Source organism: Aplysia californica, unplaced genomic scaffold (genome assembly GCF_000002075.1).
Source record: "Aplysia californica isolate F4 #8 unplaced genomic scaffold, AplCal3.0 scaffold00071, whole genome shotgun sequence".
NCBI lineage: Eukaryota > Metazoa > Mollusca > Gastropoda > Aplysiida > Aplysiidae > Aplysia > Aplysia californica.
The window spans coordinates 878,894-903,028 of record NW_004797341.1 but is presented as its reverse complement, the minus strand read 5'-3'; the positions used below and the strand labels follow the sequence as shown (position 1 = coordinate 903,028).

Genomic DNA, 24,135 nt, shown 5'->3' with positions numbered 1-24,135 from the left:
CCCCACCCACCCATACACACCAACAAGACCCTCACCTGGATCGGGAGAACAGGCCTGCAACAATGCCTGTAGACATCTCCGCTGCTCCTCTGACGTGGTTTGTGTCTGAAGTGACGATAGGTGAGCAAGCACGTCCTCTGCAGTCGCGGCGCCTGGTACAGCTAAACAAAACGAGATTTAAAATAAGACAACTTCACTCATTAGCAGCAGGAACTTTGGAAGATAAAAAAGTTAATTTGGGACCCCCCCCTCCGTTAATTTGACACCCTTCCCCTCCTCCCCTATTGCTGAATTCTTAAAAACGTCTTTTGAACATGATGTTACAACTACCCAAATGTGGAGTGACCGAGAGTGAAGATCCTAAATGTCCTTACTAAGCCTGGTAGGTTCCGAATTTTTTTTTTTTGGGGGGGGGGGGCGCAAATATACTTTTACCCTTTGGACTGCAGCTCTAAGTGTGTAAGTGCACCTGAGCAGCATGAGCCAAGCTGAGATCTAGTCAGTATCAGTTCTGCTCCTTATAAACTTGTTAGTTAAAGTACAATATTACACACACACAACACACCAAGAAGGGATTGGACACACTCTCAGGAAATCAGGCAGCTGCATAACAGAGAAAGTTTTGGATCAGAATTCACAGGGTAAGAGATCAAGGGGAAGACCGTGTGGAACCTGGAGAAGAATCACAGAAATTGATGTACAGAAATATGGGAAGACATGGAAGAACATCAACAGGCTAGCCCAGGATAGAGTAAGTTGGAAAGTGTTTGTCCGTGGCCTATATCCTGGTGCAGGGTGAGAAGGGCAATGATGATAATGACCAAGAAGACAGGATCCGTGCAAATATTACATCAATGGTACAACAAGGTGTTAAATGTTAAACGGGACACAGAGAAGACTTCAGAAAAGATTTTGACTTCAAACAACGTTCAGCATAACGGAGAAAAGACTATAGAAAAGATTTAACTCCAAACAACAAGATGTCCCAAACTCACATTTTTTGCTGCCCAGCAGAGAGCTGTATCTCTCCATAAAGGACCGAAAGGCATGACCCTTAGAGTGGACAGCCGAGGCCAAAGGTGACAGGTCAGCCACCTCAGTGGTGGACAACACGTGGAGCGCTGCACTGCAAATCTGAGGGAGAACAAGTAGACACAGAGTTTGCACTGATGTTCATGCCGGGCATAATCTCAATTTTTACTCAAAAGCAAAAAATCCAGTCTTCGATAAGAGTTATAAAAGCATTAAATTTCAACTACTGATTTCTCAAAAATGCAACATGTTCAGTATACAGATAATTGATGGGACAGAAGTATAGCTTGAAAAAAAACTATTAGAAACAAACTATGTAAGAAAATCAAAACCATATTATGTTCTCTGGGGCTTTTTAAAAGACATCTTTAATTTTGAGAAAACTCAACTGATATCCAATAAAAATTCAACTAAACAAAACTACAGAATGTCCTCTCTGTTTCTTGTAAGGAAAAGCAAAATTAAAAGCCTTGTTCTTTTGTTTTAGTAAGCTTTTTATGGCACTTGCAACACAATTAGGTCATATAAGTGCTGAAGATTAGATGTGTTACAAGAGGAGAGATAAAGATGATAGTTGTTTGACAGAAAAGAAGGAGCAAACCACACTAGAGCACCCGCCAACCTCCCACAAAAGCCCCTTTCAGAAATCGAACAACTCATAGTGATTAAAAAGTAAAGCAGTATTTTTTGCAGCTCTAAAATGAAAACACAGAAGTGCACAGTTAAGCATTTTTTTTTTTTAATTTGTTATCAAGAAAGACAGCAGTAGCAAGACAGTTCTATCAAACTACAGTATGTGCCAGCTTTAAAAACGCCGGTTCAAAACATGTTTCAGACTCAATCACGCTAAACGGCTCTTACCGACTTTTTGCTACATAAATTACACGCCTTTAAGCACGGTAACTTCGGCTTCCTGCACGCTTCCTTTACAAGACAGTCAATACTTTCATGATGACCCATCCAAGTGCGTACACAGTCTACACCGCAGCAGTGAATGTGTTAAAAGAAACACAAAGAACACAAGTGATGGAGACACCAGTGCTTCCATCAGCTGAAGCTGAAAAGTAAGGAAAATTCTGCCAGGGGTCAGAGAGCCTCCCAGCAGGGTCCAGGGACAGTGTCCGGGTGGGGGTTCAGGGGGCGAAGCCCTTGAAGAAATTGAAATTTAGAGTTTTTATAGGGTTGAAAATGGCATTTGGGAGCCTGTTTGAAGAGATTGCCTGCAAACCATAACATTTATTCTTTCACCAACATTTTGTCTTGTTTGATTTCTTCACCAAGATCTACATAATATACTTCCATCAATGGCAATGTTTAAAAGCAGGCTCCCCTTCCATTGCTACTATAATTCAATTAATTTGTCATCGCAAACCTGGGAATAATGAATTGATATGTACCTTCACAATACAGTTACCCGGCGTATACCCTAATTTTCCTTAAATTTCACGCCTGAATGTCGCACGTCACAACCTCGGAACACCACTTCGAATTATTCTTGACTTAGCAGTTTTAGGCTGGTTTTAGAATACATTTTTTTCATCGCGGCCCTTATCACGTTCACGAGCCGTCGAATCTTCGTATCGATCATTTCTCTAGACAAATTTGTAAAAAAGTTTCTTTCTGACCACTGACAGTAATTTTCTGTTTAAGATCACAAGTCAATTTACTTGATCAACGCACAGATTTTCCACCCCCGGCAACAATCCGAAGATAGACAGATGGAATATGTGAATGATAGAAAGGAGGAAATTGGCAAAAAAAGGTCGCCAGATTTGTATCAATCCACAGGTAAAAATGTACTGCCCACAAGCCCACAATGAATCTATGGGACATAGCGGAATAATGGCCGATTGTAGGAAATGTGCAATTTGGCAGGTTTCTATAACATTAACTTATTGCCAAGAGAATTACCGTAAATATCCGTAACTTATACTAATACTAGACGATACGAAGGCGAGTACGGATCTTTTGCTTCGGATTTTCGGTAGTCCTACGCTGTCGAAGCTTTTTACGGAGGGAGTTAATAATGATGGAGGAACAAGTACGGAACTGGAAGAAAGTGTGGATTTCCGTAAAAATACGGAAGAGTGGAAGCACTGAGACACACACACACACACATGCGCGGAGAGGAAGGCAGAGAGATGCGCACAGATGAAAAAAAATACAAAGAAAGTTAGGGAGACGAGAAAGTGAGGCTGGCTACCACAACTTACGAACAAAGGAGAAAGTGAGGCTGGCTACCACAACTTACGAACAAAGGGAAATAAGTCAGAAATTTTTCTACATGAAATTTTGAAAATCTATGGATTATGTCTGCTTTGCACTCAAGCACGTCTCGGCATTAAGCCCGCTTATGCTTTCTCCCAATGACTGTGCTTAAAATCAGCAGCGACAGTACTCACATGTTCGGTGAGTGTATCCTTGTACTTATATTCTGCAAAGTCGTTGATGTTCTCCGCGGTCTCCAGGGCTGTGACCAGACTCAACCACACAGTGCTGAACGTGTCACATGACCCATAGCCCCGCCTAGTGGGAGGGGCAGCCAGACCCAGCGCTGCGTTGATGCGGACCTGTAAGAGGTAATAATAATAACAAATAGCACTTTTTATAGCCCATATCACCGCTCGACAGCCAGCTCTATGCCCTTAACACACTATGATTTTATTATCCCAGCAGACCATAGAACACTCAGAAACATTCTCAGCTGTCCAGGAAGCATACAGTGCAAGCAGTTGATTAAGCACTCAAACACTAACAAACTGACAAGATCTTTCACTGTCTATAGTTGGGTACCCATTCCCACCTGGGTCAAGTGAGGAAAATTCATGAAAAGTGCCTTTCCCAAGGACACAACGTCGGGAACCTGATGGGATTCGAACCCACGACCTTACAGTTGTGAGTGTGAGAGCTTAACCATTAAGCAACCAACGTCACATAATAGTACAGTGCTCACTTCAGATTGATTCTAACCACAGCCTGTGAATTTGACACCTTCGATTTGTATAAATATGTTATGCGTACCTGTTAGGCACAAAATGGTACAGTGCTCACTTTAGATTGATTGTAACCACAGCCTGTGATTGTGAATTAGATACCTTTGATATGTATACAGAGTTTATGCGTAACTGTACGATACAAAATAGTACAGTGCTCACAACTGATTGATTCTAACCACAGTCGGGGGCTCTCGTGGCCTAGAGGTTAAGGTGTTGACCTCTCAATCAAAGGTCCCGGGTTCGATTCCGGGTAGCGACCAAAAAATTTTCTTCTCTAAAATTGTCTCCTTTCACATCCTTTCCTGATCTCTAACAATGTTCTGTTGTCTGCTTTCATTTCCACTTTCTGCCCCCACCCCCTCACCTCCTTTGCCCCCTCCTCTGGGCTCCTGACTCTTTCTGCAGCCTTTCTACTGCTACTCCTTGGCTCCTCCTAACTGCTGTCTTTCTGCCACACCCCTGATCTTCTGGTAGGAAAGATCTACACCTAACCTTCTCGGACAAGGGCGAAAAATCTCGGAGGGCCCGTGTGCAAGTTGCGCACCTTAAAGATCCCTTGGTGGTCTAAAATCGATAAGAGTAGGCTTCGGCCACCACCCGGGCAAAATCCAAAATTTCCTACCAACGAAAAAGTATTAGGTGTGTCCCGCGAGCTCATATGACCTTAGGCAGTTGCGAGCGCCGTAAAACCCTGTACTAAACAAACAATAACCACAGTCTTTGTCTTTGGTACCTCCAACTTGTTTACATAATCTATTTTAAATAATTTATGCAAACCTGTAAGACATAAAATAGTACAGCAGTCAATACTGATAGATTCCAACCGCTGCCCGTGTTTTAGCTAATTAGTAAATAATAATAATAGACAGGCAGGCAGGCAAATTTACAGATAGACACAGAGAGAGAGAGAGAGAGAGAGAGAGAGAGAGAGAGAGAGAGAGAGAGAGAGAGAGAGAGAGAAGGAGAGAGACAAGAGACAGAGAGAGAGAGAGAGAGAGAGAGAGAGAGAAGGAGAGAGACAAGAGACAGAGAGAGAGAAGGAGAGAGACAAGAGACAGAGAGAGAGGGAAACAGATAAGAGACAGAGAGAGGGGGAGAGAGAGAGGGGGGTAGACAGACGGACAGACTGACACACACACACGCACAAACAGACATAGCAACTAACCTTAAAGTTGGTGCAGGTCTGAACCACTCGACACAGCATGCTGAGGATATCGCTGACCCAGGGCCTGTCGCTGGGCAGGTGGCTGTTCTGGAAGGCGTTGCTGGCAGCATAGCAGCTGTTCCACCGCACCTGTAGGGTGGGCCCGGGTAATGGGAAAATAGGAAAAATCAGGAGGGGTTGGTTCGGGATTCTTGTACACCTCAGCTTTCACAGAACGAGATTCTTTCCTTTCCTTTTTAGTTTCTACTTCTACGATGTAAATTGCCACAATAAAAATAACAGATCTTGGTCTTTCTGCTGCAATGTTATATCCCTCTCAATCCACGTTGGCCCGACTCTTAATTTATTTGAATAAACTTTTTCACATTGGGGGGGGGGGGAAGCATTTGTATAGCGCATACCCCTGTTCAACAGTAAGCTCTATGCACTATCAAATTTATCTTTTTTAATTAGGCAGTTTCATTTGAAAGCCCCTGCCTTCATGATCATAAAACAGTTTAATTGTGTTGATATCTAATAATTATTTTGAAAGTTATGGCGATTTTTTATATGCGTAAAATTCGGCCAATTTTAGGCCATTTTTAATCCTGAGTTTTTGTGACACCAAAATGTAACTTTACAACACAACTGACCATTGCTAAACAAAAAATGCATTTTTAAAAAATAAGTGTTATACATCAATTTGTAGGGAGTTTTACACAGAATACACACAGTTACAATTCACCTTTTTACAAAGTCACGTAAATTTTTTTTGACACTTATAGAGATTCACGGTGATGAAAAATCACCCGCAAGGATAACACGAAATTGAAAAAACATGCAGTAGCTTAGCTGCTAATGGTCATATTTAGACAAATCATACATCATTCTCTTTGTTTTACTTCACTGTTCATAATTATTAAAGAGTTAAGCCAACTAAGTAGTAATTTCCAAATTTTATGGTCATTCTTAAGATTTTAAAACTTGTTTTTAGTGCTTTTCTAATCGTAAAACGGATTCCATTTTTAAAAAACCCTCATGACCATAAGTCAACCCTCTATCCTTCTTTTTCACAGCATTGTAACATACATTTATGTGAAGCTATATTTTATGCTTTCAAGTGCATAAAACAGCTTTTAAAGTCAAGAAAAAAATTCCTCAGAGACCTATTTATTTTAGTTGGAACCTGCGGAAAGATGACCAGAAAATAACAAAACCATCATATGATCTTGCACTTGCAATTGTTTTGAAAAATTATAGTCTACTTCATTCTTTTTTTTTTCACACTTTTTTCTTCACTATTCATGGCAATTGTATTGTTCTGAGTCATTATCAACTAGCAATTTTCATAAATGAGCACAATCTTTTTTAAATATTGAGTCAGAGACTCACTGTCTAAAGATTCTCCTGCTATTCTTTGGCCATAAAGAAATGGCACAATTTGATAATGTAAATAGTAAAAATATCCAAAAAATAATATCATAAAATTATGAGGTAGATCTACTGAAAGTGAAAGACTGAGCAGTGGCTTATAAACTCTGTTTTCTCTACTACTAACTAGTAGTTTGTGCAAAACTGATTTGAGAAAAAAGTTGTCTAGTAAAAGTGATTGTTAGGATGAGATTTATTATTATTAACTCTGGTAAATATAGCAAGATAGATGCTGAATCTAACATCAATTAGAACTGTGCAATCCAAGTTCTACTTCAATTCCAAAGCCCAAAGGTATATATTTCATTTGTAAGTTAGATCTAACAGAGGCACGCGCTCTGACTGCTGCTAGCTAGCCTACTACTGCTAATTCTAGATAGGGAATCTAGATTTAGCTGTCATCTACACTATTCAAGAGCCAAATACGGTACAAAACTGTGGATTCTTTTGTCAGTCAGTGCATAATTTCATAGCCGTCCGTATTATTATAATCCGGAGAAACAAGTAAAACGCGAATAAATACGATGCCGGCGCAACACATTATCGCAGTGTGCAGGGGAAAGCGGGGGCACCCGGTCGCTGACCGGCCAATTCGGCAGTTCAGCTTTTTGTATGCATTTTTACGGGAAGCCCCATAGCGTTGTGCAAAATTCAGCCTGAACAACTCCGGTGTCAAAAGAAACTACAATGGATAATGTATAACTTCTGAAAGATTCATAAATATACAGCCAGTAGTTTTCATTTTATCGCGTTGTAAAAATTGTCTTGTTTTCAGAAGTTCTACCGAATCGATTTTCACGCGAAAACCGCCATTTTGAAGATCTTTCTTTTCCATTTAAAAAGATGTATTGGATGAGGTAGTTCAATTCACAAAACAAAACAAAACTAAGTTGTTTAGACCCACCATAACGTGAGGCCTCACGGCTGGTCACAAAAGTCTACGGGGCGTATTGCAGCCGATTCGCCCCGCCGTGAACGAGTTCACTAAACTGCCTATTTTACTTTACTTTTACTTTTATCCGCCGCTTATACCTTTTTGGGTATTGCGAGAAGAAAGAGATGTCTCTGTCACCAGCCAGAGAGCTTGGGTCAGGGGGAAGCCGTGGGTGGTAAATGTTTCCCTGACTCCATCTATCCAGGTCTTTCTTGGTAGCCCTCTAACCTTGTTGCCATCAAACTTTTTTAAGTAGGCACGTTGTGCTGGATGGTGTGTTGGTAATCGTAGGAGATGTCCAAACCATTTGATTCTTTGGTGTTGGATGTGGTGCAAGACATCATTTGTGCCCACCATTTCTCGGATTACTGAGTTTCTAATTTTGTCTCGCCTGGTCTTGTTTGCTGCTCTTCTAAGGCATCCCATTTCACATGTTGTAATTCTTTGCTCTAATGTCATGTTCGTGGTCCATGTTTGACATTGATAGGTGAGTGTTGGGATGAATATGGTGTTGATCATTTTGAGTTTTGTTGTCATGGGGATGTTAGGATGTTTCAGTAGTGGAGTAAGCTGGTAACTAACATTATTGGCTTTTGTGTTCGTGTTTCAATTTCTCTGTTCAGTCGCCTATCCTCTGTGAACATACTTCCGAGATACTTAAATTCTTGAACATGTCTGAGACTGTTGTTGTTGATGTGTATCCTGAGTGGTTCTGGCTGTCTGCTTACTTTCATTGTCTGTTTTGTTGATGTTGATCTTCATGTCGTATTTGTTACATTCTTCACGTTTAATCTCGTGGTGTGGTGTTGGAGACTTCGTTCATCTTTGTGTGCCAGGCTTTGATCATCAGCGAAGAGTAATTCATTTAGGGCGTCTGGTTCTGTGTTGGCCACTTTTGTAATTCTATTCATATATATGATAAATAGTAGTGGTGATAGGACACAACCTTATCTTACTCCAGATGTTATCTCGAACCATTCTGTGAGTCCCTCTGACATTCTTACTGTACTTATGCTGTTCTCGTAAATGGCACGCATGTTATCTGCCTATTTTAATTCACCAAAAAACAGAAAAGAAAGAGTTGCCGTGTTACCTTCATGGTGCCAGAATTCATGTTTTTTATGAGCCCTTTGACAGCCTTGTCTATGGCCTCGATCATCTGGATCTGCTCGAAGCTGTCTGGGGGCAGGTAGCGTAGCAGGTTTCCGATGGCTCGCGCCGCGTTGCAGCTCACTTTGTCACTGTCCCTGATGGAGGCCGCTGTCTGCTGTACCAGCTGTAGCAGCAGAGGCTTTGGGAAATCCGACATGAAATCCTCCAGATTGTTGTCCCTAAGAGTGAAACAAACAACAGACAACGGTAAAGCTCGGGTTTTGTAGCACTGAGGAAAAAATAATACGGCGAGTCAGGAAAGATTAGGCATCATCATCATTGCCTTTCTCACCCTGCACCAGGGTATAGGCCACGGACAAACACCTTCCATCTTTCTCTATACTGGGATAGCCTCTTGATGTTATTCCACGTCTTCCTACTTTTCTGTACATCGATTAAAGGTTAGGCACTATTATGATTTTTTCAACAACAAAAAATAGTGCCCAACCTTTCAAGGATTCATGGTTTTTATTGCATTGTAATTTTTATTGGTATAATAAAATTTCATGCCAACTTTAAAAAAAATAACTTTTAAGTTCACATGTAATGTGTTGTGACCTTGAGGTTAAGTTCAGAACTATGACGGGAAGTGTGCAGTGTGTAGGCCTAGCCTAGGCCTAGCAGCTGTGACATCAGATGCACAACAGAGCGGGTGACCTTGATACATGACTTCCGTTTCAAAATTTACAATCAAAAACAAAGTTTACTTAAATTTAAATATGGCATCAAATCAGGTTCCACGCAGGCCACTTTGCTTATTTTGAAACGGTGATTCTGAAAATGAAATCAATTTTCAGTGGCGATAATTATTTTCAAAATACTGCATGCAAATGCAAAGTTTAATCCGCGCTGTGGCAAGCTTCACAGCTCGCCTCTCCCAATAGTGTGTGTGTGTGTGTGTGTGTGTGTGTGTGTGTGTGTGTGTGTGTGTGTGGGTGTGTGTGTGGGTGTGTGGGTGTGTGCATGAGGGGGGGAGATGGGATGAGGGCAGCCCTGATCGTTGCGCGAGATGCGAGATGCACAGTCTCTCACTTCCCAGTGTCACTGGTGCAGAGAAAGGACCAGCACTGGGTTTCGCAGCACTACTAGACACAGATGGCTGGTTCCTCTATAAATAAATTATTGATGTGGTTCCGAATAATTTAAAAAGACTACACCTCATCTTTGGGTCACATAAATGCCTGCTGGAAGATCAAACGCTATTTATTTTTCAAAATATATCTTATCTTATTTAATGCACTTTTGCCTCACATTAATAAACTATACATGATACAAGATGCAGGTCTGTATGAGGTAATATTACACAACAAAGGAATTAATCAATTTCAGTAAATATTAAGTGTAGGGTGCAGAGTCCGTAAAGTGAAAAGGACAATTGATCAGGTGGGACGAAGCAAGGTTGGATTCTTTAACTCTTTCACTAACGCCAGCCGTGTTTCGCAGCTCTCCACTTCCTGCTTCAAAACCAGCCCTACTTTTGTAATAATCAAAAACTGAAATCTCAGGCTGAAGAATGTTCATTTTTAGCAACATGTTGAGATCAGTCATTATTTCCCCTTTATTTTCATATATAGTACATGTCGTTAACATTGAAAATTGAACTAAAAATCTTTCACTTGTCCGAGGGTAGGCAGAATCAGAAAGTAGGTTACAGGTAGGGCCCGGTCCAGGTTAGGAAAAACCCCTGGTAATGAAAGAGTTAAGTAGAGAACACGAAAAGGTTAAAACAAAATTCACGAACCAGCAAGAGAAAATCAGGCTTGTGTGAGTGACCACAGAGTGGTCTTAAAGTGCTCCAAAATGTCACCAATCAGTGATGATATCAAGTTGATTAAGAATTCTGCCCACAAATAAAATAACATAACAGAACCTTGCTGAATAAGCAAATACAGGGTGATCCAAAAAACACTAAACAACTTTTTTTGTACATATTTTCCTCCACACCGAAGTTTTGTGTTTCAAATTTGTACACAACATTTTGGAGTCAAAAGGAATTTGTCTCAAATTCATTTTAAATAAATCCACAGAAGAGTTGCATAAAAAAACAATCCCTTTTCAGCGATGTCCCCATTTTTGTAGCATGACACACTAGTTCGCATTAGACCTACCACTAAAAGTCCCAACGATTGGGCCGTATTGCAAGTTGCAGTAGTCTAACATACCAGCAGAAGTTTGAAGACAGTTTTTTTCAAGTTTCCTTTGCATGTTGAGATCATGGCTAAGACTAGTAAAGAGCAGAGAGCTTTTTTCTATTGAACATTTCCTCACCACCAACTCATTTCGTAAATTTTGCAGAGTGTCTTTAGGGCCTCCTTTGATGTCAAGGGTGGAAATGGTCCATCTGCTAGGACCTGTAGAGAATCAAAACTAAAAATTCCCAGACAAAATGACCACTTCAGGTCAAACACACACCATTCGTACCCCTTTAAATGTCACCCGAGTGCAGATTCAGTAGATGAGCCCTATGAGACGTCTGTCCGTAGACTATGTCTGCAGCTAGGACTTTCCCATATCTCAACGGTCTGCATTCTCAAGGGAGATCTTTATCTAAAGCTGTACCCTTTTCCTGTTTGCAAAGCTGGCATAGATCAGAGGATAGCAATGTGTTCATGATTCCTCTATCGTATTGAAAAAATGTGAACATTTCCTCTATGACATTTGGTTCCTTGGCAAAGCCCATATTCACCTTTCAGGATATGTTTACTCCACAAATGCTGTCTATTTGGGCAACCTCACCCTACCCCCTATTGTCTCTAAAAACAACTCCATACTGTTAGGTGTACAATGTGTGTGGCTTTGAGTACTCATGATTGGGTGGATCCTTGTGTTTGGCCACCACTGAACATTACAAACGACGCGCTAAAATGTGTTAAGTCCGAAAAAGGACATACAGTGGAACCCAGATTCAACGAGCTCGGATTCAACGAGAACTCAGATTCAACGAGATGAGATAGATTCCCCGGTTTTTTTCTTCTTTAAAATCATTAAAAATAACCCGGATTCAACGAGCACTTAAATCAGCAAGCTCGAATTCAACGAACTTTATCTACTTCCGGAAACCATCCTTCGCACCTGCATTGTGAACCATTATTCACTTAGCCGATTGCATGCGACCAATCGGTGGTCTTTTTTCATACCAACACATGCGTTGTTGACACGTGCACGTGTCTACTCTGGCATGTGTCAGGGTCAGATGGGCAGCCTGCACACGTGTGGCTGTCGGGCGTTGAACGTCGTAGATACAAACGCGTCAGTCTTTTTTTCCCCCTCGGCAACTGATCACTATTACAATGTAAGCTAGTCTTGACGTATATCTACATAATGAATTGTACGCTGGTCTATGGAATCAAAAGTTGACGTATGCCAGGCTCTACACAGCAACAGAACTTTTTGGTAAACAAATGAGATGACTCAGGCGTGTGCATTGGAACGAATCGGGTCTTTTTTTTACACAGTTCATAATATGCAGGCATTTCAGGCACTACTTGCGACTTCTCTTTTATACATTACTTGCTCAGTGCCTGTAATTATCTACACAAAACTCATGTTTGCTATAACAAACACTCGGATTCAACAAGATTTTAGGTCAGGCCCAGCAACCTCGTTGAATCCGAGTGCCACTGTATAGAGCACTGGTTCTCAGAATTCCAGAGCTTTACAAATTTTTAAAAGATTTCGTAAGAGAAAAGAAATATTGCTTAAGTGTTACAATGATGAAAAGATAAGATCTTTTAAATTTTGCATTTTTAGGTGGTTTTTATAAAAGCCATTTCCACTTTTGAAAACACGATTTTCCTTTATGAATTTTGTGTAAATAAATCCCTTTTGGATGAAGTATACCTGTTCCAAATAACAACATTTTAGTACAAGTTTGGTGCAACATATTTAGAAAAAAAGTTGTTACGTTGGTTTTTTTGGATCACCCCATACAAATACCTTGAAATGCCCAAAAATACCTCCATGTGCATCGTAAATTTGAAACTACAAAATTCGATAACTTGTCTCTCAGACAATCAAGCATCCCTTTCACGGTACAGCCGTAAGCTGACAAAATGCTTTTTTTAATTATTGGCAACAAACTTTCTTATTGCTACATCGAAAGCCTGATCACTAGATTTTAATAAATTAGAATTCAAATTTCGGAAGATGGCCTTTTTTAAATGGTTATGTTGACAAAACGTCTCTTCATCTCAAAATGGTTGTGAATTTTTTTAAAGGCATCTTGTCAGCTTCCGGCAGAGTTTGCAAGTCAAGACATCAGTCTTCTTACTTGTTGCTGACCAGAGAGTCACACAGGTTGGCCATGGCCCAGGCAGCCTTGAAGCGTACCGTGTTGCCGGGGGAGGCCACGCATACTAAGATGGCCTTCGCAGCGTCAATCACAAATGCTACATCCTGTAATGGCATGAGGGATCGTGGGGGAGGGGGGGTGGTGTGTGAGTGGGTGCATTAAAGTAGGAGAAGGTCGTGTATTTTAAAATTGCGATAATAACCATCTTAACATGTCAGTAATTGGATAATTGGGAAAAGCAGAACCTGTCATTTTTCTCTCTCTTCCCCTAAACAAGAAACGCTGCCATACTCATGTTTTTTTTTGTCTGATTAAAATTTTCACGGCACTTGCAACAGAATAAGGTCATTTAAGTGGCGACGGTTAGAGAGTAACAAACACAAATAAGGAGGAGATAAAGATAATAGATGTTTGATAAGAAAGAAGGAGTAAACCACACCAGAGCACCCGCCAATCACTCACATACCTATGTATACAGAAGAATCAGCACAACTAATGTAAAAAGCAAAGACAGCGATAAAGTCTACAAAGAATTACAACATAGCTACCACCACCATAACCTACAACACCACTACCACCATCAAACACCAATATCAATACTGACAAATAAGACAACACCGCTACTACCAAAACCACAAACAAAAACAATTACAAAATCAGTCTGTCACCAAGAACAACAAAGCGATTACCATAACCATAACCATCACCATCAACAAACTTTAGAAATAAAAAAAACCCTCTAAGACTCACGTCTCTGAGCGTGGGGTACATGACGTAGATGCCGAGGGCCCTGACGGCCGACGCACGGATCAGCTTGTCCTCATCCCCGGCCAGACCCAGCACCAAGGTCACACACTGCATCTGTCGCGGACGCTGGAGATGAGGGGGGAAAGAAGCATTTAAAGGTACTAATTAGTTTTAGTATGAATTTTTTCGTACTTGTAACATAAATCATACAAGCGCCCAGGAAATGAGGGGGGAAAAAAGCATTTAAAGGTACTTGGTCTTAGTTTAAGTAAGAGTTTTAAAGAACTTGAAACTTGGAAATGAGGGGACGGCAGGAAGAAGCATTAAAAGGTACTTGGTTTTAGTTTAAGTAAGAGTTTTAAAGAACTTGAAACACAAATAAATCATACAATTGCCTTGGAAATGAGGGGACGGCAGGAAGAAGAATTTAAAGGTACTTGGTTTTAGTTTAAGTAAGAGTTTTAAAGAACTTGAAACACAAATAAATCATACAATTGCCTTGGAAATGAGGGGACGGCAGGAAGAAGCATTAAAAGGTACTTGGTTTTAGAGTTAATTTTAGTAAGAGTTTTACAGCACTTGCAACACAAATAAATCATACAAGTGCTCTAGAAATGAAGGGGGAAAAGAAGCATTTAATAGTACTTGGTTTTAGTTGTAGTTATGGTAAGTTTTACGGCACTTGCAACACAAATAGTTCAAATAAGTGCCAAAGATATGAGGTGTTACTAGAGAGTTACATACAAAGGAAAGAAGGAGGAGAGAAAAGGACAATGTTTTAAAGCATTTCATGGCCCTTGCAACACAGTTTGGAACTAAAAATCACGAAATCCGAACCCATCATGTTCTTAGGAATATTCAATGCTGCCTCTGTTTAAATTTTGAGGTCTGAAGAGTGAGCAATTTCTTCTAAAAAGTGACGCAAAGGTCGACCCGACTGAAAATAAATATGTGTCACGATGCGGTGAAATCAGGCGCTCGTCAATTTTTGGGCATGTGGCGTTATTGGTATCATCTGAAAGCTTGTTCATTCGTCTTGCTTTCAGTAAAAAAAGCGACCATCTATTTTCAATAGAAGTCGAGATATTTGCGATTGAAGGAGGTAGGGGTCGCCTGGTTTCAGGGGTAAAAATAGAGAGAAAATGGCCGCTAAAGTTTGATGACTTCCATAGCTGGAGAGCCCTGGGAAACTGAAAATTTACCTTTTTTGCACCTTTAATCAACGTTTTTCCAAAAATCCACGCATTAAAGTGTTTTTTAATTGACATACAAGGCGCTGAGCCAAAAGAGAAAAAATCGGAAAAAATGTCCAAACTGGCCGATAAATGCCGATTTCTCCGATTTCATTATTTTGAAGAGGGCCTGATTTCACCACGCTGCCTCACATATTATATAGATTATTAACCCTATCTGTACATCGTGTTTTACTATCGTATCCATCCAACGTGGGGAACTGTGTGTCACCACTTTCCAAAGAGGAAATTTACTCGTTAATCCGATCCATACACTTTGCATAGCAGTCTGGTCAAAATAATTTTTTGAGAAATACTTAAACTTTCAAAGAGACCTTCGCACTAGAAGTATTCTAAAATGTGAAGAATACAACCTCAGGACGTACGGATAGGGTTAATATTTCATGTATCATATTTTCACTTTAATAATCGTGTTTATAATTAGTGTATGGCTGTGATGGTTCTTCTTTAAGTGGTTGAACTGGGTTTTTCTACTTATTGTGAAATATTTCATCCTCTGTGAATGAATTATTACTTTTAAGTGATCATGAGATTGATGTAAAACTCTGAGAGCTTGTATACTCATTTGGGATAGAGCGCTTCTTAAATGCAATCTATTATCTATTATTATTATTATTAATCATTAGTGTAGCTATTATAACTTTTCCTCACAGGTAGTTGAGCGAATATTTCCTCCCCTATATTGGCCATACACTCGCAAGCCCCGGACCGAACCAGGTTGTTGCCCTCAGTAGATAGGTCCGGGTTAACGGCCAGCAGCTGGGGGAGGGGGCCCGACAGCAGGAACAGCCAGAAGTCCAGAATCTAGGACACAAGTAGTTTTAGGTGGAGAGTAACAATACTGTCGACACTGGGACATAGTGTAAGTGGCAGGAAACAGGTTAGGGTTATTGCAAGATTGAGCCTGTCCGTCAGCCTGTCTCTCTCTCTTTCTCTCATTCTTTCTCCATTCAACCCTCTCTCTCTCTACCTGTCTCTCAAGTCTCTCTTTTCTCTATCTTTTTCCCTTTCTCTCCCTCTGTCATTCAGTCTCTCTTCCTCCCTCTGTCTCTCAGTCTCTTTCCTCTCTTCCTCCCTCCCACTCTGTTTCTTTTTATCTCTCTCCCTCACTCTCTCTCTCTCTCTTCCTTCCTGCTACAGAATGGTCTCCAATTCATGTAAATTATTGATGTGCTGCACCAAATTATGTAGGCCCTATTTGCCGAGTCACATGTAAAAGTATGTGGATGTATGGGCCAAAGACTTTGCAAATCAATAAAATCATCTTGAAAAATCTCTCTCTCTCTCTCTCTCTCTCTCTCTCTCTCTCTCTCTCTCTCTCTCTCTCTCTCTCTCCCTCTCTCTCTCTCTCTCTCTCCCCCTCTCTCTCCCTCTCTTTCTCTCCCCCTCTCACCCTCCCACTAATCCTCCCACTAATCCTCCCTCTCTCCCTCCCTCTCTCCCCACACCCACACACCTGTTGTGTGGGCACCACCTGCGAAGGAGCCAGCTTTGCGTCCTGCACGTCTCTCTGTAGCGCCTGCGTCAACTCGTCCAGCAGCTTGGCCCCGTGTAGCTTGATGATGTGATTTGGATCCTCAAAACATAGCTGGACCACACTCTGGAGTAGCCTTAGGCTGTGTCTGGTGGGCAGAGAGATAGCTATAAGGAGATGGGTAAAAAGAGACAGAGAGAGAAAGATTGAGAGATGCACACAAAGAGAGAGAGAAGGATCCTCAAAACACAGCTGAACCACGCTCTGGAGTAACCCCAAGCTATGTCTGATGGGCAGAGAGAGACACTAGCATAGGACACAGATATAAGTCCTTATTGTGACTTAAGTATGCCAGACACTTAATTTTAATTAGTTTTACCCTAAAAATACAAAATGAACCCTGGTCTGGGCCTGACGAGAGGCAAGAAGAACTTACACAGCCAAAACCATGTTTGTTTCAGCAATCATGGATTTTAAAAAGCATGCAAGACAAAACTTATATAAAACCTTTATAGTTAGGCTTATGGCAGAGCAAAAAGTGAAAAAAAAAGAGAAGCGTGTACTGAGAGCCGGAGCTGGGAGGACTGTGAGAGCGTGGGATGTAGTGATGTTGAAAACCTGGCAATCAGTGAATCACTGCATCATGGACCAAGTATTGTTTTTTTTTTCAAAATGCTAAATCACAGCACCAGTTTTTAATCAGCAACAAGCCATCATGATGCACAGGCATCCAACATAGAGATTTCCAAGGGTTGAAAATGGCAAATCACTGACAAATCCGGGAACACCAACCTTGAAAATGAAATCATCAAACCTGTGCTCTAAAGTTCCCTTATTTACGCACTAGATAGTCGAATGTCAAAACCACTTCCACTTATCGTTTTTATTTCAGCATTAGTTTCTTCCACAGCCTTATCCTGCGGCCATAGACTTTATTGCGTCAAACACAACCCTTCAATTCCGAAGCCGTGCAACACTCCTACTTTGAATGAACTTTGAATACCCCAGCAACCGTCAGCCGGTCCCTTACTCATGCCGCACTCACACGATGCAAACTCACACAGGTTCACTGACCGGTCACGATGACAGGCCCGACAATCTAGAAATCAGAGGATGCTTGTTTTCTTCTTCTTCCTTTTTTTTTGGTCATTATAGTGACATCAGTGAGAATATCGATTTAATTTTTATGGCGACACTGTGATTTTTCCGCACAAACTGCATGTTACAAATTTTGAATAACTGTAAATCTAACGTTAACAAACTATCATTGGACAATTCTGAGCGGTAACGAAAGCGAAAGTAGATTTTGATTTTCCCGATAGAGTCCCTGTATTACACCTACACTTCCGCCTGCCGCCATAGCCGCTAATTCGCGTGAAAAGTACTCTCGGACTGGGGAAAGCCAAACGTATTATCACAAACGCGACTGGTAAAATATGAATTCAGATTTGGTTTCAAGGACTTTGTGCATTTTCTCGGGTCTCCGTGATTTTTTTTTTTCAGCTTCCCACAGTCCCCCTGCGTAGAAACCTCATTTGGTACTGGCCAATTCTTTAGACCAAGACATATTTTGGAATGTTTTGCTTCGATATCGATTTTCTTTCTACATTCACAATTCTGTTTTCTAGATATATGAATTAAATGCGCAGCAAAAAAACGAACATAGAAAGAAAGAATGAATGACAGGAAGGAGGAAGATTATCTATCATGAGAAGACAGATTTTAGCCGATATGCATGCGAAAAACTATTGCCGACCGAACGGCACAGATAAGACAATGGTCGAGTGTACGAAATGCGCAATCTGGTAGTTTCTAATACAACTTATTGCCGCGAGTTGCCGTAAATATCTGACAAGTTACGGAGGCAAATTCTTATCAATGAAAGAAAAGAAACATGCAGGCCACCTGATGACCGGGAAGTAGTTCTTGACTAGGTTAGTGAGAACCTGCAGAGCTTCCAGCCTGATGGGCAGGGGTTCAAACTTCATTGGGGCACCGTCTCGTTGACACTCTGGCTGACCTGAAGAAAGGAAAGAAAGAAAGAAAGAAAGACAAAAATTGACGGCAAAAACTAGATACAGTTGAACCTGTACAAGACAACCACCCATTCATCATCATACGGTGCCTTGCCTACTGGCATGGGCAATCACGGACCTCCACTTCCCTCAGTCCCGCGTTGCAGCGACGGTGTCTGTTGTTCTTGCTGTTCCCAGCCATGTTGTTAACTTCTCCAGTATCTTTTGCCTCTTTCGTCCTCTGCCTCTCTTTCCATCAAACTTGCCTGTTATTACAATATTCTCCAATGCTTCTTTCCGCATTGTGAGTCCAATGAAATTTGCCTGTTGCTTTCGTATATTCGTCATAAGTTGTCATCTGCAATTTGCTTCAACCAAGACTTCTTCATTTTTTTTTTCTAGCTGTCCATGGGATACGCAGCATGCGTTTTATGAACCACAACTCTGTTGCCTCAATTGTTCTTTCCAGCTGTCTATTGATTGTCCATGCTTCGCACCCGTATAATAGGATTGGCTTGATGTAACTTGTCAGTATTCTTTTTCTTGTTTCCAGTGACAGATTCATGTTTGTAAGTATCTGTTTCAATTTGTGGAAGGTTGCTTTGGCTTGGCAAATGCAGCTTTTAATTTCAGTGTGACACCTCCCATCTGATGACATAATGGTCCCCAAATATTTCAAATGTACTTGCTTGAGGGTGGTACCATTGACTTTGATATTTCAGGTTGGGGTTGGAATTTTTCGGTTTGTCACCATTGTTCAGTTTTCTTGATGTTTAGGCTTAGGCCCATGTTGTCACTCTCTTGTACGATGACATTTAACCCTCTAGTGCCCAGAGTGCCATATCTGGCATATGTCAAATAACCAGCTTCAGGGGAAACAATAATTAATATTTGTTATGTTCGGGAATTTCATGTGGTAGGTAACTTGACAATCATCCTCTGAGTGCCCTTGGGGGATTTTTTTGTAGTAATTTCCCCTTTCAACTTCCTGTTTTTTACCACCACCTGTGCTCTATACAGACAACAGGACCCACTCTTCTTCAGTCTATCACCATCAACCGTCAGGTATATAGTTTTGTCAATTCATCCTTATATATGTTTTGAAACGAAGCAGATTTAGATATTATCACCATCAAATTCCATGTTCAACATTTAAATTTTGATTTATGGGGGTGTTTTTAGGTATGGTCTAAATCTGGCACACTGGGCAGCCCTGGACTTTTTTCAGTGTGCCAGATGTGGGACATTGGGCATTTGAGTCCTGATTTTTTTTCATATAGCCCTGTTTTAATGTGAAATGTCAAAAAGTTCAAGTTGATTGGGGGAAAAAAAGCAGACTGACTTTATTTCAGAGAAAATGCATACAGTAAACAGCCTTTAGATTGGAAGGGTTCATAAAGTTAATTTTCTTTATACAAGTACAAGTGTATTTGTACAAATTCTGAAATGTGAAACACATACTACCGGTACTTAATTTTTTCTTGAAACGATTGCATTTTGTCCGCAATGAGACTCATGATGACAGCACAAGCAATGATCATGTATGGAAACTCCGTCCGTGGATCAATTATCTAAAATCCAATATCGAAAAGATTATTCCGTCTGAGCATTAGTGTGTTGATGAAATATTGGTATCTTTCAAAGGTCGTTGTAGTCTGAAACAAAATACATTCGGAATAAACCCCACAAATGGGGTTTCAAGTTGTGGGCTCGTTGTGGAAGTGAAGGCACTCTGCACGACTTTGATGTGTATCAAGGTTCAAATGCAGCTCATTGTCGTAGATCAGAACTAGGCATGGGAGGTGATGTTGTCATGGATATGGTGAAGACCTTGGAGGATGGAAAGAATTACATTTTTGCCGACAACCTCTTTTCGAGGGTGAACTTGGTGAAACAGTTGAAGGAGAAAGGACTGCTATATGTGGGAACTGTCTGTGAAAACCGCTTGAAAGGTTGCAAGTTGAAGGCAGAAAAGGAGCTAGCAAAAGAGGGTAGGGGAAGCATGGACAGTCTAGTGGATGCTGACTCCAACATCATCGCCCTTCGATGGTACGACAACAAGAAAGTTGATGTCATTTCGTCATATGTTGGACCAGAACCTGTTGAGAACATTACCAGGTGGGACAAAAAATTGACCCCAAAAAAACTGCAGTGAAGCGCCCTGCTGTAATTTGCACGTACAACAAACACATGGGAGGGGTAGATTTACTTGATTGTCTCACCGCTCTCTACATAGCAAAAGTCAAGACTCGCCAATGGTTCATTTATTTGTTCTACCACACAATCCTGTAGGTGTTCTTCATCTTCTGCAATTAGGACTGTGTCGTCTGCATATAACTTAAAACCACCCATTGTCGAGAGGAAAAGTGGTCATCTTAGACAGGTGGTCCTCTTGGAGAGTGTCATTATGAAATGGTGAAATAGTATAGACTTAACACCTCTATCAACACTATTAGGTGATTTAAGAGGCGGGACCTCCGAGCTTTAAGTCCATCTCCGAAAGGACCAAGCCAACTGGGAAATTCGTGTAAAGTGCCTTTCCCAAGGACACAACATTGGACCGAGCTGAGGCTCAAACCCCCAAACCTGCAAACTCACTATCACGAAGTCCGGTAGCCTAACCACTAGATCTAGGCCACCAACGCCACCTGTGTGTCATTATGGTAAAGAAAAAATAAATACAAGGAAGGAAATGGGAAGTGGTTGTGGAGGTGATTGTCTTGGATAGGTGCTCGTAAGAGCAGGTTTGACTGTGTATCAAAGCTACTTAAGCAAGGAAGGTAAAAGGGATGTCTCACTATTTTACAGGTGTGAAAGGGGTACTTTTTTACAATGGGGAATTTTTAAAATTTATTCAAGAACCCTAACAACATCTTGGAAGCCAAGAATATTTCTAAGTGTCCTTGGGTCTACAGGGATAATAATAGTAGTAAAATGTATACAGCACGTTGCAAAGAGTGAATATGTTTTAATATAGTTAATATTATTATCATTATTATTATTATTATTATTATTATTATTGGTATTATTATTATTATTATTATTATTATTATTATTATTATTATTATTATTATTATTATTATTATTACTATTATTATTATTATTATTGGTATTATTATTATTATCATTATTATTATTATTATTATTATTATTGGTACTATTATTATTATTATTATTATCATTATTATTATTATGTGAAACATGCACCTGTGCTATGTCACTATCATCAGAAACAACAACGGTCCTGAGGACATTTCTTTAACACATGATAACATAAGCATTTCAGAGTCATCCCAGCTCCTGACAGACCCATCCTAGAAGTGCCCCACCACCAAACCTTACCAATGATGTTCTTCATGCAAAGTTTGATGACCCATGAGGTCTCCCGCGCATGGGCCTGCAACATCTGGTCGGTCAGTACCGGCGTCTCTGAGCCCGACTGTGTGCCCAGTACTGGGGTCACGACCTCTGATGAATCGGCACTCGATGTTTTCTGATGTACACATAAAAAAAAAAAATAGATAAATAGATACATAAAAGACTTACTACAATACTGAAAGAAACTTTAATCAATGAATTTTTACTTATTACTATTACAATACTAAAAGGCACTTAATCATTGAATTTTTACTTATCACAATACTGAAAGAAACTTAATCATTGAATTTTAGATTTATAAACACCTCTGCACAAATCAAAAACCCTTCTCTTCTACATAACTGGATTTAGAATCTTTACCTGAATAAGATAATAATTCTACTTTCAGAATGACTTTCAGGAAGGTGTGTAGTTTGTTTTCTACTGCATATAGCTTTACTTTATTGTCAGTTCTATTTCTCGTACTTTATATCTTCTCTAGTAGTTGGGCTAAATTGTATCAAACGAATAGTTGTAAACATTTCCACAAACTCTCAAAAAACAATAAAGATATTCGAAACTAATAAATAGGCTATGGTAGTCAACCTTTATTAGATAGGAAAGATATCCCCTAGCAGACACTTATTTGTCTAAGAGATGCCATAAAACATCAGAAAGAACTGGTTCACCATTTATACGCCTTCTCTTTACTAAAACAGCGCTGGTAAAGATGTCAACAATTTGCAACATGCACACATAAATAGTTTTTTCATTCACCTGAAAAGCCCCTTCCCATCCCCTAAAAAAAGACTCATTTCATTCCAGCCTTACATTTCACTCAAGTCACAAAGAAGGGTGGTGTCAAAACAAAAGTAAAATTATCAAAACTAGAGACAAAGCTTTCGCATCAAAAGAGAGAGAGAGAGAGAGAGAGAGAGAGAGAGAGAGAGAGAGAGAGAGAGAGAAACAGAGAGAGAGACAGACAAAGAGAGAGAGAGAGAGAGAGAAGGAGAGAATGAAAGAAGGAGAGGAAGCATGAGACGGAAAGAGAGGAGAAAAGGGAGAAGGAGAGAGAGAGAGAGAGAGAGAGAAAAAGAGAGAGTGAGAGAGAGAGACAGAGAGAGAGAGAGAGAGAGAGAGAGAGAGAGAGAGACAGAGACAGAGAGACAGAGAGAAAGGGGGGAAAGGGGAGAGGGAGAGACAGAAAAAGAAAAAGAGAGAGTCCAGAACAGGCTTGAGGTTGTGAGAGGGTTCCTGACCTCATGGTCATAGTAACTCTAAACGTCTAAAAATGTCAGATAGAACTTTGTAATTTTTCGGGAGCAAAACATCAAATACAGTAGGCTACAGGTCCATCATTACACTGGTCCCCCAGGAAATCGCGGTCTCGAGTTCCGCAATAAAGCCGAAATTTTTTGCAATTTTCGCAATTTCTTGCAATTTTAGGGAAAATAACATCAACGCTTTAATTTTAACAGAATTGTTAATTCGAAATGGTGCTAGTACAGAGCCGATGGGCCTACGTAAATCATGGTTTCAGCCCAGCTCTAGTCTACTGGGCGTACTCTGAAAGCTATAACCGGAAATTCAGGTCGGAATACATCATGTACAACACAAACTGAGACATAGAGATCTAATGTGTGTAAGTGTAAGCGTGCGCGTGTGATCAGAAAGTAGGTGTGTGCGTGTGCGTTGTGTGCATGTGTGTGCGCGTGTACGGTGTACGTGTGTGTGTGTGCGCGCACGCGTAAATATTGTTCGTAATTGTACATGATGCACGTGTCTACATGCACGGTAACCGGGCACCTAGTCTCAGTATCTACATACACGGTAACCGGAATGAAAATAAATCAATATTCGTCCTGTGCTGTCACTTGTTGAAAAAAAAAAAGAAAGTCATACATGTACATGTACAACCATCTTGTCGGGCTCGCCATCGTGACCGGTCAGTGAACCTGTGCTCTCGCATCACATTGTGAGTACCGGTTGGGGTCACCAAAGTTCATTCAAAGTCTGTGCGCTGCGAAGTATAGGGCTCCGGAGAGGGGGGATTATTGATTTTTTTTTTAAAGGTACAGTCGGGAGACGGCTGGGGTTGAAGGAAACACTGGATGACAAAAACTGAACTTGGAGTTCTTAACTGTCCGGTTACCATGTACGTGACGACAATAAGACTTCGTTCCCGGTTGCCGGTTACCGTGTACGTAGACACTGAGGCTAGGTGCCTGGTTACCATGTACGTAGACAGCACTCCCTTTATAAATGTAAAACGCCTTAAGCTGCGTTCACACGGGAGTGGTCGCTATAGA

At 40.7% G+C, this 24,135-nt stretch overlaps 1 protein-coding gene across 1 annotated transcript in view; it reads right to left on the bottom strand.

The window, feature by feature from the left end:
• Positions 1-24,135, bottom strand: part of LOC101860007 (HEAT repeat-containing protein 6) — a 64,869-nt gene that overhangs the window by 7,568 nt on the left and 33,166 nt on the right. Inside the window, exons 14-24 of the mRNA XM_005093882.3 lie at positions 21,812-21,962; positions 18,360-18,474; positions 16,437-16,602; positions 15,632-15,784; positions 13,731-13,853; positions 12,960-13,084; positions 8,631-8,868; positions 5,194-5,322; positions 3,435-3,602; positions 996-1,134; positions 36-161 (exon numbers count right to left, since the gene is read on the bottom strand). Coding sequence (XP_005093939.1) covers positions 36-161; positions 996-1,134; positions 3,435-3,602; positions 5,194-5,322; positions 8,631-8,868; positions 12,960-13,084; positions 13,731-13,853; positions 15,632-15,784; positions 16,437-16,602; positions 18,360-18,474; positions 21,812-21,962 — 1,633 coding nt within the window. The remainder of the gene's footprint in view (positions 1-35; positions 162-995; positions 1,135-3,434; positions 3,603-5,193; positions 5,323-8,630; positions 8,869-12,959; positions 13,085-13,730; positions 13,854-15,631; positions 15,785-16,436; positions 16,603-18,359; positions 18,475-21,811; positions 21,963-24,135) is intronic.